At 44.1% G+C, this 11,975-nt stretch overlaps 3 protein-coding genes across 3 annotated transcripts; all 3 read left to right on the top strand.

Moving 5' to 3' along the window:
- Positions 1-721: 721 nt before the first annotated feature.
- CYBJADRAFT_115300 (zf-UBR-domain-containing protein) lies at positions 722-949 on the top strand (the record flags this gene model as incomplete). Its single annotated transcript, XM_020212185.1, has 1 exon — positions 722-949. A coding segment is annotated over one exon (228 nt), but the record flags the coding sequence as incomplete, so codon positions are not given.
- Positions 950-8,504: 7,555 nt separating this feature from the next.
- CYBJADRAFT_160996 (F-box protein) lies at positions 8,505-10,211 on the top strand (the record flags this gene model as incomplete). Its single annotated transcript, XM_020213576.1, has 1 exon — positions 8,505-10,211. The coding sequence occupies one exon, from the start codon at positions 8,505-8,507 to the stop codon at positions 10,209-10,211; it is 1,707 nt and encodes a 568-aa protein (XP_020072625.1).
- A 1,157-nt stretch (positions 10,212-11,368) lies between these two features.
- Positions 11,369-11,960, top strand: CYBJADRAFT_171496 (glucose-6-phosphate-1-dehydrogenase-like protein; the record flags this gene model as incomplete). The annotated part of the gene is made up of 1 exon (XM_020216228.1): positions 11,369-11,960. A coding segment is annotated over one exon (592 nt), but the record flags the coding sequence as incomplete, so codon positions are not given.
- Between the last annotated feature and the right edge of the window lie 15 nt (positions 11,961-11,975).

Below are 11,975 nucleotides of genomic sequence, written 5' to 3'. Positions count from 1 at the left end.
GGGCGTACAGGCTGGGTGTGGGTGTCCGGATGATGAGGTGTCCGGATCAGACGATAGATGGCACCTTCTTCTACAGAAGCGTCATATGGTGAGGCCATTGGGATGAGTTAACAAAGGAAATATGAATTAACAAGAGATTGAGATGTGGAATACAGGAACCAATTGTGACCTGACATTGCTCTACATATAAACATCATATATCGTCGACTTCCCTGAACTGCAATTTGGTTCCAAATGTCCTCGCCGGAGTTATATATACGTTGGACAAAAAATCAGAAAGAGATCGAAAAAAACGCAGGACAAGACAGGACAAGACAGGGCCAAAACGAGACACAGACGTCCTGGAAAATTTCCACCTCTTCATACATCCAAGACAAACTTCTAAAAGCTCGAAAAATAGCTGCTGCTAGTAGATTTCTGGACAAACGCGTCACGCAATAACAGTGGAAGGTGTTCGTGTTTGTGTGGAACTATGTCTGATTCAAGTGCTCAGAAGCTGCGTACGTTTCTTTACGAACTTGCTGGCTGGGTTTACCCAGACGACTTCACGTCGAGGTTGGTTGTTGTTCGTGACTTTCTCTACAAGGCTGTCAGTGAGGATGGCGCACATCTTGAGAGGGTGTTTCCGGGTTCGAGTTCACTCCCGTTCTACGAGAATGAGTTTGAACTAAAAGGTGTCAGGAGCTGGAACCTATGGAAGCCACCACAGGTCAACTACGGACACGAAGGTAGAAACTGTGGTCATCGGTTTGCCAACAAGGATATCATTTACAGATGCGCCGACTGTGGGTTTGACGAGACGTGTGTTCTGTGTGCCAACTGCTTTAACAAGGATGACCATGTTGGGCACAATGTTTCTAAGAGTGTTGCGAGATCTTCAAATAACGGTATCTGTGACTGTGGTGATGAGGAAGCGTGGACGAAGGAGTTGCGCTGTGCTTGTCAAAAGCCAGTGGGCTCGGAAGAAGATGCAAAAATCTTCAACAAGGAATACGAAGACCGGTTGACTGTGATCTTTGACGTGTGCTTCGAGTTCATCATTGAGGTTTTCTCCCAGCAGAATCAGACTTTGCTCTCTGTGCAGAAGCGTATTCAACATGAAAGAGAGACGGCCATTCAGGAAGATGTGCTTTTCACCCGATCAGTGATGGACAAGGTCCACAAGCCTTCGCAGGACGTGAGAGATTACTACCTTGTGTTTTGGAATGATGAAGTTCACAACTACTCGGAGGCAGAGAATGCTATTTCTATATGTGGTAAAACCCCTGATCCGCATCTCTGCAATGCATTGGCACAGAGAATTAACGACTACGGTCGTACAATCATTACAGAGAGTCACGTAATTGAATGGGTTCTGAAACAATATCGTACTGCTGCGATGCTTCCGTTTCCAGCCACCGTTACAGACAATCAACAGTTTGGTAGAGAAGATGTTGCATTTTCAGTATTGAAGGTCCTCTTAGGCTTGCTGAATAACCCAAATTACAACTTTCAAACCATATCGAGATCTGCCATGGCACGTTCTCTCTTAGCTACCTACCATTTGCCTTCTGAATTGGCACCATTCTGGCAGTCTGATAACATTCAAGAACCTTATAAGGGCTTGCTTGAAGGGTCCCTTCTTCCAAGAGATTTTGTCACTAGCAACACAGAAGTTCTTATAGAACCGTCAAAATATGAATCTACAAGGTTGAAATTCCTCTTATTCCTGGAACCTAGACTTTGGAAGCTATTCCGCTCCAAACTGAAAGAACTGCTTACGGCTGTTCTGCTATCTACAACGGAGTTCAAACTCACTGCTGGCGTCCAAGTGGTTGATATCTATGGTTTATTGCTCAAGAACACATTGCTTTTCGATAGAGAACCTCTGCTGACGTTTTTGCAAGAGTTCCTTGTCCAGTTCCTCACTTGTCCTATAACTTCTGGACACATTGTCGAGCAGTCATGTAACCGTTTATTGGCGTTGCTTTATGACGTTTTGAGCCATATGCAATGGGAAGATCGGCCTGGTGTGATTAGAATCACTGGTCCCTTGGCAGACCGTCGACTCCAGAGAACAGTAACATACAACACCATTTTCCAAACGCTCAAGCACTTGGTAGAAAAGACGAAGAGTATCAAGAGCTTCTTCCATCCTACCGCTTTTTACTACTTTTGCAAGATAATTGAGTATCATGACGATAGTTATTTGATCACTAGAAAAACTGGGGAACATGTGGAGCTTGAGAATCTCGAATATCAGGTTTATGAGGTGGCTGTCGAAGAACTAAACCTGATAATTCTGTCACTGACAGATGAGTGGAGACTTGACGATCTTGGATCACTTGAGTTGTCTCATTGTACAAGCAAACTTATGTTCGATTTGGCATCGAAGTTGACCAAACAAAAGCCAAGAAAGGTGTCCAAGATTTCTTCTTCAAAGATTGGATTCTACTATCCAACACTGCTGCTCCTCAGTAGATTGTTGAAAGTTGTGTATCGTGACTCCAAAACCGTGGGCACAATTGCACAGCAAGTGCCATTTGCTGATATTGCCCGCGTTTCTTTAAAACGTTTGGTACTATATGCCCAAATCAATGCTCGACTATGGGTACGTAACGGTACAAGCGTTCTCTCCATGGCAGCGTTTTATTCCGAACGTGAGTTTGGTGATAGTGACCTTGCGGTGGATATTTACTTTCTTCAGCTGTATGGAATGATTGACCCTGAAGGCTTTATTAAAGACCTCATTTCCTACTTTGAATTACAACCGTTTTTCTCCCATGCGGGATCGAATGTCGATGCTGAGCTGAGTGTTTACGGGAACAAGGCTCCAAACATTATGGAACAGGTTCTGGGTTTCTTGTATGCTATGATTTCCAAGAGATCAGACTTCATGTTGTTTGATTCCAAACCAAAACAAGAGGTTCATGCATTTATTGAAATCTTGAGGTACATGTTGTTTTCTGGTCCGTTGACTTTTACTCAAATCGAAGACGATCTGGACGAACAAGTGATCACTCATGAGCTCTTTGAGGAAACACTTCATCAACTTACTGACTTTACTCCACCTAAAGGTCTACAGGATGAAGGTATGTACTCCTTGAAAAAGGAAGAGTTCAAGCATGTTGATCCTCTGGCGTTTTTGGCGCAGAAGAGAGATGTCATCACGAATGTTGCGGTTATATCGAAGGCCATTGCTGATGGTGATGATACTTTAATTCTCATCCCACAACTCGACAAGCTTAAATCTTTTTCAAAGCAAATCGGTCACTTCACTCGTACGACAACGTTTGCCAGTATTGCACACCGATTCTTTGAAATTGCGCTCAATGGAGAAAGTGAAACCATGCTTGTCTATATCCTGCATTTTTTCCATGCTATCCTGATGGACTCAGAAATGTGTGGTGAGAAAGAACATCTTTTGAAGATCTGGATGTCTTCCGAGATATACCAACTTCTTTACCAAGTTGTGGCCTCTGGTAAATACTCCAGACAGATAACCAGTAAGGCGAATTTGTTGTTTGAGTGGTTTTTATTACAATGTGGAGATGAGGTCAAAGAAAGCATTGTCAAGAAACATGGAGCCGGTGCAATTGATAAGTACAAACAGGGTATATCTGGTCTGGTGGAGAGTAAGAATGATGTAGCTCAGAGGAAGAAGATTGCAAAATCTCGTCAAGCACGTCTTTTGAAGAAGATGAAGAAGAAACAGGCAGCTTTCATCTTGAAGAACGAAACTGTTAACCAGGAAGCTGACGTGGACACTGCTGGTTGCAGACAATGTGTGATGTGTCAAGGGTTTGAGTCTACTGAAAGACTAATGCTCATGCCTATTACCTTGGTCGACACCGATACCATCAAGAGGCTGCCAACTTCCGATGATCCTTATATCAAAAGGGCGTTCATGGACTGGGGTGATGACACTTTGGAACCCGATGACGAGTTCGTTGGTAAAACTACTTGTCAATCAGCCGCATATTCTCGTCCATCGATCATTTCAAGAGTGGCAGTCTCCTGTAACCATGGATTCCACTTTGAATGTCTACAGGACTATTTGCGTCGTGAAAACTGGAAGAAATCCAGTAGTGTATCGTGTCCATTGTGTAAAGTGAAGAACGATGTTTACGTCCCCGTTTTACCCAATATGGTCAATGACAGAAGCTGGCTGGAGAAAGATTATGATATGAGACTTTGGAGAAAAATCATGACTGAGGGAGTCGTCGACATCTTGTACGACGTGCAGGATAGAATAATGAAGTTGATGGAGAATGGTGATTTGGCACTAGGCTTTTCACCTTTTGAAGGTGCAGAAAGTGTGCACATATGGAGCATTTTCAGCTTAACGATTTCTCAAGCTGAAATAGCAACCAGAGTCAATGGTAATTCTGCTTACACAAGGTTTTTGGATCAAATCCCTGAACAGACTTTTGTTCTGTTGAAATCGCTGTTTGAATACGCAGTGTGTCTTCATGGTTTCTCGTACCCAAGAGACAAGAAGGGAAAGTCACACATTCTGGATAACATTTCCAGAACGACGTCAATGATTACAGTGTTTTGTATTCTGTTGTTTGGCACACAGATACCTTTTAAAGAGGTTGTCACTGGTCTTGTGAAGATCTTTATTGGAAAATACGGCAAAAACCTTCATCTTGACAAGGTCTTGTATCCTCGGTGTAAACCTTTTATGAATATCGATGACAGGACTGTGAAGGTGTTTGGCGATTTCTTCCCTGATCAAAAGATATGGTTCACTGATTATGCTGAAGAGGATATTGCTAGCAGAATTGGCTGCATCGAAAGATTAATAATAGTTGATCTGAGAAACATTGCTATTTTTATGAAGGTTTACGATCCAACCTTTGTCTTTTCAGAGTCAGCTGAGTCATTCAGTGTCGATAGCCTGTTGCACAGTCTAGGACTTCCGAATTTGGTTGATATTCTCTCTACCGGTCCAAAAACAGAGTTCCCTCATTATCCTTTGCATGAGTCGATGGTGCCTCCTTTGGGTGGTTTGAGATATCCTGGTGTTGTGAAGTTGTTGGACTTACCTAAGAGTCTTAACTCGCTCATCGAAGCCAACATACTGCAAAATGGAAGTGTGTTCACTCGGGATGATACTGCTTCACGGTCTACGAATGGAACCTCATCTATTTGTCTAATGTGCGGTAAAGAAATCATTGGAATTCACACGGCTCAGCAGTATGTGAGCCATATCATCAATAATTGCTTATGCCAATCAAATGCAATGTTCTTGTTGCCAGCTACAGATGAGATCAAGCTATTTTCCTTGAGAGGACAATATTTCTACTCCAAGACTATCAATGCACCATACCTCAACTCACATGGTCAAAGTGGTCGCAGTGCTATTTCAAACGGTCGAGTTGCAACATTGAGTATTGAAAGACTCAAGCACCTCGAGGAGATATGGCTAAGTGCAGGTATCTATCCATACCTGACGAGAACGGAAAGAGGGCATCGTATAGGTGGAAGCTCGTTCGACCAGTACGAGGAATTCATGAATAACCTTCTGGAGGAAGAAGTTGCAGGGCTTCCTGGTGATACTGGTATGCTCTTGAACGTTCTACGTGAGGGGCCTGAAGGCTTCTTTGGAAGCGACACCGTTGATCACGATGTTGCGCACACGGATGATAAATATGGATTATATGGACTTGGGTCTGCAGAACAGGATGATCTGAATTACAACCCAACTGATGACCCTGATTACGACGATTTTGATGGTGGAAGCATTACCGAATACTTCGATATATTTGATCCTATTGAAAATTCTGATGAGGACTATTCTGATGATGATGATGATGATGATGACGTGGTAATGGATACCGATGCAAATACTAGTGATAGTGATGATAATCACGATAACTTCAGTGACGATGACGATGACGATGACAATTACCATTATTCGGTTACTGTTAACAATCCCCTTGAGTACAATTTCGACTATGATTACCATGATGACGATGACTACTCTGATGACTACGACAGTTATGATGACTTTGAGGACGATGTGTACGATGGCGATGATGATGCGAATTCTTTTTTAGGTAGCGCTGCCTTTAGATCATTCATGGATGAAGTTTTAGACAATGTTATGGCTACGATGCCAAAAAGTCTTCAACAGAGATTTCAGAGCTCTGTTGACGAGACTGTGTCTTCTTCTCCCAGATCTACTGGCAGCATTCTACCGGTTTCAGCTGAGTCAGTGTCAAGTGTTACGCCAAATGCTCAGCCAACTTCAAGATCACCGCTAGGAACTCGCCCAAGTTCTGTTGGGATTGGCCAACCATCTAATACCTCTCCGTTCAGTGTTATTGGAGCTGCAATTGGTACACCTAATCGTGGATTGGGGTCTTTTGGTAACCGTACCACGTTGTCAGAGGGTACTGGAACTGATTCTACAAGACCCACCACGGGATCCTTCTCCATGTCTACGAACTCCACTGTCAATTCAGGTGCTATGCATGTAATCACATCTGAATGCACTGCAGACAGTTCAAACCCACGCCAGGATGATTCTAGTCCATCTTTTGTTACTAAAGCAAAGGGAAAAGAACAGATGGAGAAGAATCGTGTATTATCTACCAGTGGCTTAACGACGACTTCACCTACAAGAAACGCAGCATCAAAAACGCCAACACCATCCACTTTTCAGTTTAAGAAGCAGCCTGCTGAATCTCCGTCAAGTGGTTATTCCAATCAAGCATCTAGCTCTTCTTCAACTGTGAAAACATCACCAAACACAACATCTAAAAGGGGGAATAAGGATTGGGAAGACGATAAGATTGTGTACAACGCCAAAAGTTCTGCTGGTAACAAAGCAAAGACCGGCACCAATGCCAAAGGTAGCAGTAAGACAACCACGTCTTTAACCTCAAATGATACTCGGTTCCTGTCTAAACGCACCAGTGGTGCAAAAACTGGCAATCAAGCAAATGTATCTTCATCTTTTGGAATCAAAAACTCGAGTTCTGGTCTTCAATCTTCGAAAAATGCTGCTAAGAAGGGTTCATTTGGAGGTAATAGCTCCACTAACAATGCTAGTTCAAATCGAAGTTCCTCAAAGAAGGGTCAATCTTCATTGTCCTCGGACAATGGCTTGCCAAAAAGGTACGACACAAGGGGTTCAGCTAAGAGCCAACCGACTTCTAAGAGACAGGCCAAAAGCTTGGATGACGATGACGTTGTTGCTTATGATAACATCAAATTTCGTTCTGGTAAAAAGCACGGAAATAGCTCCAATCGTGATAGAAGTTCTGCTGGTATATCAATGGGGAAGAGCTCAGCCCAGAAGACTGGTGCTTCAAAGACGGCTGCTCGGAAGACTTCTATTTCAGGGTCTGGTTCTCCGGTGAATACATCCATCTTACCAAAGAACTCCAATCAGAAGTCTTTTCCGCCAAAAGCTTCGTCTTCAAAGGTTTCAACATCTGGAAAGAACAACACACGTCCAGTGAAAGCCAATGCGAGCACTTCAACAAACAGTGCTCAAACTTCAAAGAGTAACAGAAAATCAACGAGTCCGTCTTCTTCTTCAAAGACAACAGCATCTTCTTCTTCAACCACGAAGCAATCAACAGTCAACAGCCGAGCTAATACTCCATCATCTTCCGTTCCACCTGATGTTTTACAGAATCCAGACCCAACTACCAGAGTATATACTGCTTCTCGTGCACTCGAACTATTGGGTTTGCCTCCGGATTTCATTGCTACTCGAAGGGCAATGGCAAGAACAATGACTGATGATCTACCACTAGTGGATAGGGATGCTGATGCTCCGCCATCTTCCCGTACTCGCTCTGCGTTTGCTGCTGCTGTTGCTGCTGGGAGCTCTGCGGGCTCTGCTTCCAATGATTCTTCAGGCCGTTCCACCCCTACACGTTCAACATCGACTGTAACACCAAAGCAGGCCCAGTAAGCCACAATAGGCTAATTGTTACACGTGGTAAGAGCATCGATCTTGGCTATGAGAGTATGAGCTTCCCCTATTACACGCTTTTGCTTACCTCAATGCAACGAATGATTTCTGTCATCCTCGTAGTTCTGAGAGAGTTCAAGTTGTGAACGTGCTCTCTTCGTATACAGAACACAGGTTTCAGGAAGGCACGACTCACTTTTTAACACCTGCGGATCAATCTCACAGCGTCCATACATTATACAATTGCTACTTTCAACATCAATACGAGTGTCATTCACTATCTAACTCATGGAGCTGCGAGCTGTGGTATTACCTCTTGAAACTGATTGAAAATTCAAGCCAAATGCCCCCCAAAAAAGAACAGCTACAAAACAGAATCAGCACTAACCATTTTACTCTACATCTATGTTTCTAACTGTTATTACTACCCACTGTATCATCTATCTCCCCTTGTAGTACCTTCCCTAACCACCTGCTTCTCTGTTGACGGAATTCGCGGGGCTTAAGAAATCCACACTGAGAGCCTACAAAACGAACATCATGCCCTGTTCAACGTGAAAGGAGCCCACGTGAGCAGACTCCCGCAAGAATGAACTTGCTTTCATTACCTGATGAGGTTCTACTGCTTATCCTTACAAAGTTTGAAGATGTGTATGAACTCATTGACCTCTCCAGGGTGTGTAAACAATTCCAGGCTCTGATCAAGTCGTTTGTCCTTGTACTTGGTGATGCTGAAGAGCAGAGTGAATACTTCAAAGGCATAAGTGGCAGATATTTACACATGGATCAGTCAAGTGATCGTTCAGAGATTGAATCTGTTGTTCACAGGTTCCAATTGTTCATCTTTGAATACTCAGGGCTATCACCAGACTCTACAGGCTCGTATCCATATCTGTACACAATTGCCAGTTGTAAACTACGGCCGCTGTCACCTCTGATTGAGGTCTTCATGACAAGGAAAGGTGCGAGTCGGTCATTTCAGCAGAAGAGTCGATACTGGCTCGACTACGAGCCTGTGGAGGAGAATCGAGCATCGAACACTGAGGCCATGAAATTCCATGCTATGCTCTCGCAGGTTTCAAAGACGATGTTCTTAAACGATGCTGAAGATGCCTTGAAAACATTTAACCATGAGGATTTGAGCCTCAGCGGTGACAGCTCCATGGTTGAGAAGGATCTCATAAGATTTGGCCATGAGTATGAATTCCGGAGGGCTGTTGAGATTCCACAATTCTGGTTCACGAAGAGCAATCTCCATCCGTGCCGGTTTGTATCAAAGAGTGTGAAGATTCTCAGAGGTATAACAAACACCTCGATGACCTCTAATAGAATACCACCACTTGTTGATTTCTTCCAAGGCTCGTACCTTCCAAATCTTGAGCAGGTCTTTGGCGTTGCCATTGAAAGTGGGATCCCTCTCAGCATGTTTGATCGCTATCCCATGCTTAGGTCATTGTCGTTGGAGAGTGCATATACAGGGGACGATGAACTCTTTTGGAATGCGAGTAAGAGTGTCACACGATTGAACAGCTTACAAGAACTAACCATTGTGGGGAACTCTGCCTGTCTATGTGATCTGTATCTACCAAGTCTACAGTTGTTATCGCTTTCAATCTACGGATCTCGAGAACGTGAGGAGGAAAATACGCTGAGATTCGAACGACTCCGAGCCCCCAGTTTGAAGCAATTGGCGTTTGAGTTCACATCTCTGCCTAATGCCCTGTTTAACGTTCTTGATGAACTGTCTCCGGTTTTAGATGGAGTGGAGATGTGCTCATTGACCACGAACTCGAAGTCATTTATCAAGAGTAACGAACTGATCAACCAGATGGTGGGATTGAAGCAGTTGAGTATGTCCTACAACAACATTGACGTCAACGACATACCACAATCACACGACACGCTGGCTACGGAGTCCCTGTATTCAATATCACCGGAGGATCCTCCTTTCAGTCTGCACTTATCGTCGACGATAGAGGATTTAACCCTAGGTCGGTTTGATACGCAGAGCGTGCTCACCGTCGGTTCACAGTTCAAGCAATTGAAACGACTGTCCATCACGTTAAAGATACGGGTCGAGAGGCAGGATTATACTTTTGATCATACGCATTTCCCAAGCCTACAAGTCCTGGAGATTGACTACGTGAACCTATACTCACATCTACAAAACTGCAACATCTTCGTGAAGATTGATCTGAAGGACGTTGAGCTGGTGTTTACCAAACAGCCGTTGCCAATGTCCAATGTGGACTTTGTCCAATTGCCCAAGCATATCGGCGTGCACCTGATGGAATGAACACTGAGAGCAACAGATCTTAACCATGTAGATTACATCGATAACGTACATAGAAGCACACCTGTGAATGGCCGTTGTAGATGATGTGAGTCCATTATGTCTTGTCCGTGCGTGGCCGAACCTGCAAAGCACCGGTCTGGGACAAATCGGACGAAAGTCCACCCTCCCTCTGCCCCTGTGTCCAAAACGCGCACATCACCCAGCCGAAAGCTACCAAATCCATACGTGTGGTTGTATGTGTGACTTGGGTAGCGTGTGGAAGCAGCAGGACACACGGATATCGTAGTGTTCGTTATCGATTCACCAAACGAGCCATTGTGGGAGCCTTGGTTAACCACTAATGGACACAACAAGGGCCTTTTCCAGTCCAGTCCTGTCCCGTCCCGTACAATAGCCCAATGGCCCAAACGGTCTATTGTCTCACCATAGATTAGTTGTTCCGGTGTACATAGTTTTTCCGGCATCAAGAGGTGCAGCGTTGCATCAAGTCACGTGCGCAGAATAATAGAAAGCGCGAGCGAGCGAGCCAGCCTGAACGAGAATGAGAGAAAAAAACACCTTCCTCCCCCCACTCAGGGGGCATCACCACCTTTCACCAGAGGAAACTGGGCGGAGGAATCCAACCCGCTCCAGCGCTGTTCTTGCCTGTCGTTTGTGTATTTTTTTCCGCTTCCTACGACTTATCATCGCTTCAACTGCACTTGGTTTATTTTCGCCACGGGCTGTTGGAAATATAAAAAAGGGGGCAAAAGTGCGTCGAATTTGCGAATAAATAAAACACCTTTGCTTGTTTGAGCTTGAAGCTTTATAAACAGAATTGACTTGTTGGCGTTTTTGTCTGTAACTTTATACCAAAAAACGACTAATTTTCCGTCTTGAAAGCATCACAACTTTTTGCAGTGCTTTTTCAGTGTCCACAGAAAATTTCCCAAGGTTGCCTTCAAATTTTTGGGTTTTTTCTGGTTTTTTTGTGTCACAATTTTGATTTTTTTTAACCCTCGGAAGAATTTTTTTTGTCCCAAATTTCTGTATAAAAGAAGGTGCTGATAACCCGAGCATAGCAACCAAATTTTTTTGTCCATTTGTCCCATTTTGTTCACTCTTAGCTCATCGGATTAATTTACAACAGCTACAATATCACCATTGAAGAAGCAAAGATGGCAACTCAATTCAAAGAGAACACAGTGATTGTTGTGTTTGGTGCGTCTGGAGATCTGGCGAAGAAGAAAACGTTCCCAGCACTATTCGGTCTCTACAGAGAAGGATATCTGTCGTCCTCTACCAAGATCTACGGGTATGCCCGTTCACAGATGACGTCTGAGGAGCTCCACGACAGAATCAAGGGGCACTTCAAGACCACGACGGAGGAGTCAAAGCAGAAGGTTGAGGAGTTTTTGAAGTTGGTGTCGTACATCTCTGGTCCGTACGACAAGGCTGAAGGGTTCAAGACGTTGAACGAGTCAATTGAAGCGTTTGAGCAGGAGAGAGGCGTCAAGGAGCCTCACAGACTGTTCTACCTGGCGTTGCCACCTTCGGTGTTCATCACAGTGGCCAAGGAGCTGAAGGAGAACGTGTACGCTTCTAACGGTATAACGAGAATCATCGTGGAGAAGCCATTTGGCAGAGACCTGGAAACTGCCACAGAGCTCCAGAAACAACTGTCGCCGTTGTTCACTGAGGAGGAGATTTACAGAATTGACCACTACTTGGGTAAGGAGCTGGTTAAGAACTTGTTCGTGCTAAGATTTGGTAACCAAATTCTCA

This window comes from Cyberlindnera jadinii (genome assembly GCF_001661405.1).
Source record: "Cyberlindnera jadinii NRRL Y-1542 unplaced genomic scaffold CYBJAscaffold_2, whole genome shotgun sequence".
Taxonomy (NCBI): domain Eukaryota; kingdom Fungi; phylum Ascomycota; class Saccharomycetes; order Phaffomycetales; family Wickerhamomycetaceae; genus Williopsis; species Williopsis jadinii.
Note: the sequence above shows the minus strand (reverse complement) of the source record. Positions and strands in the feature narration are given on the sequence as shown.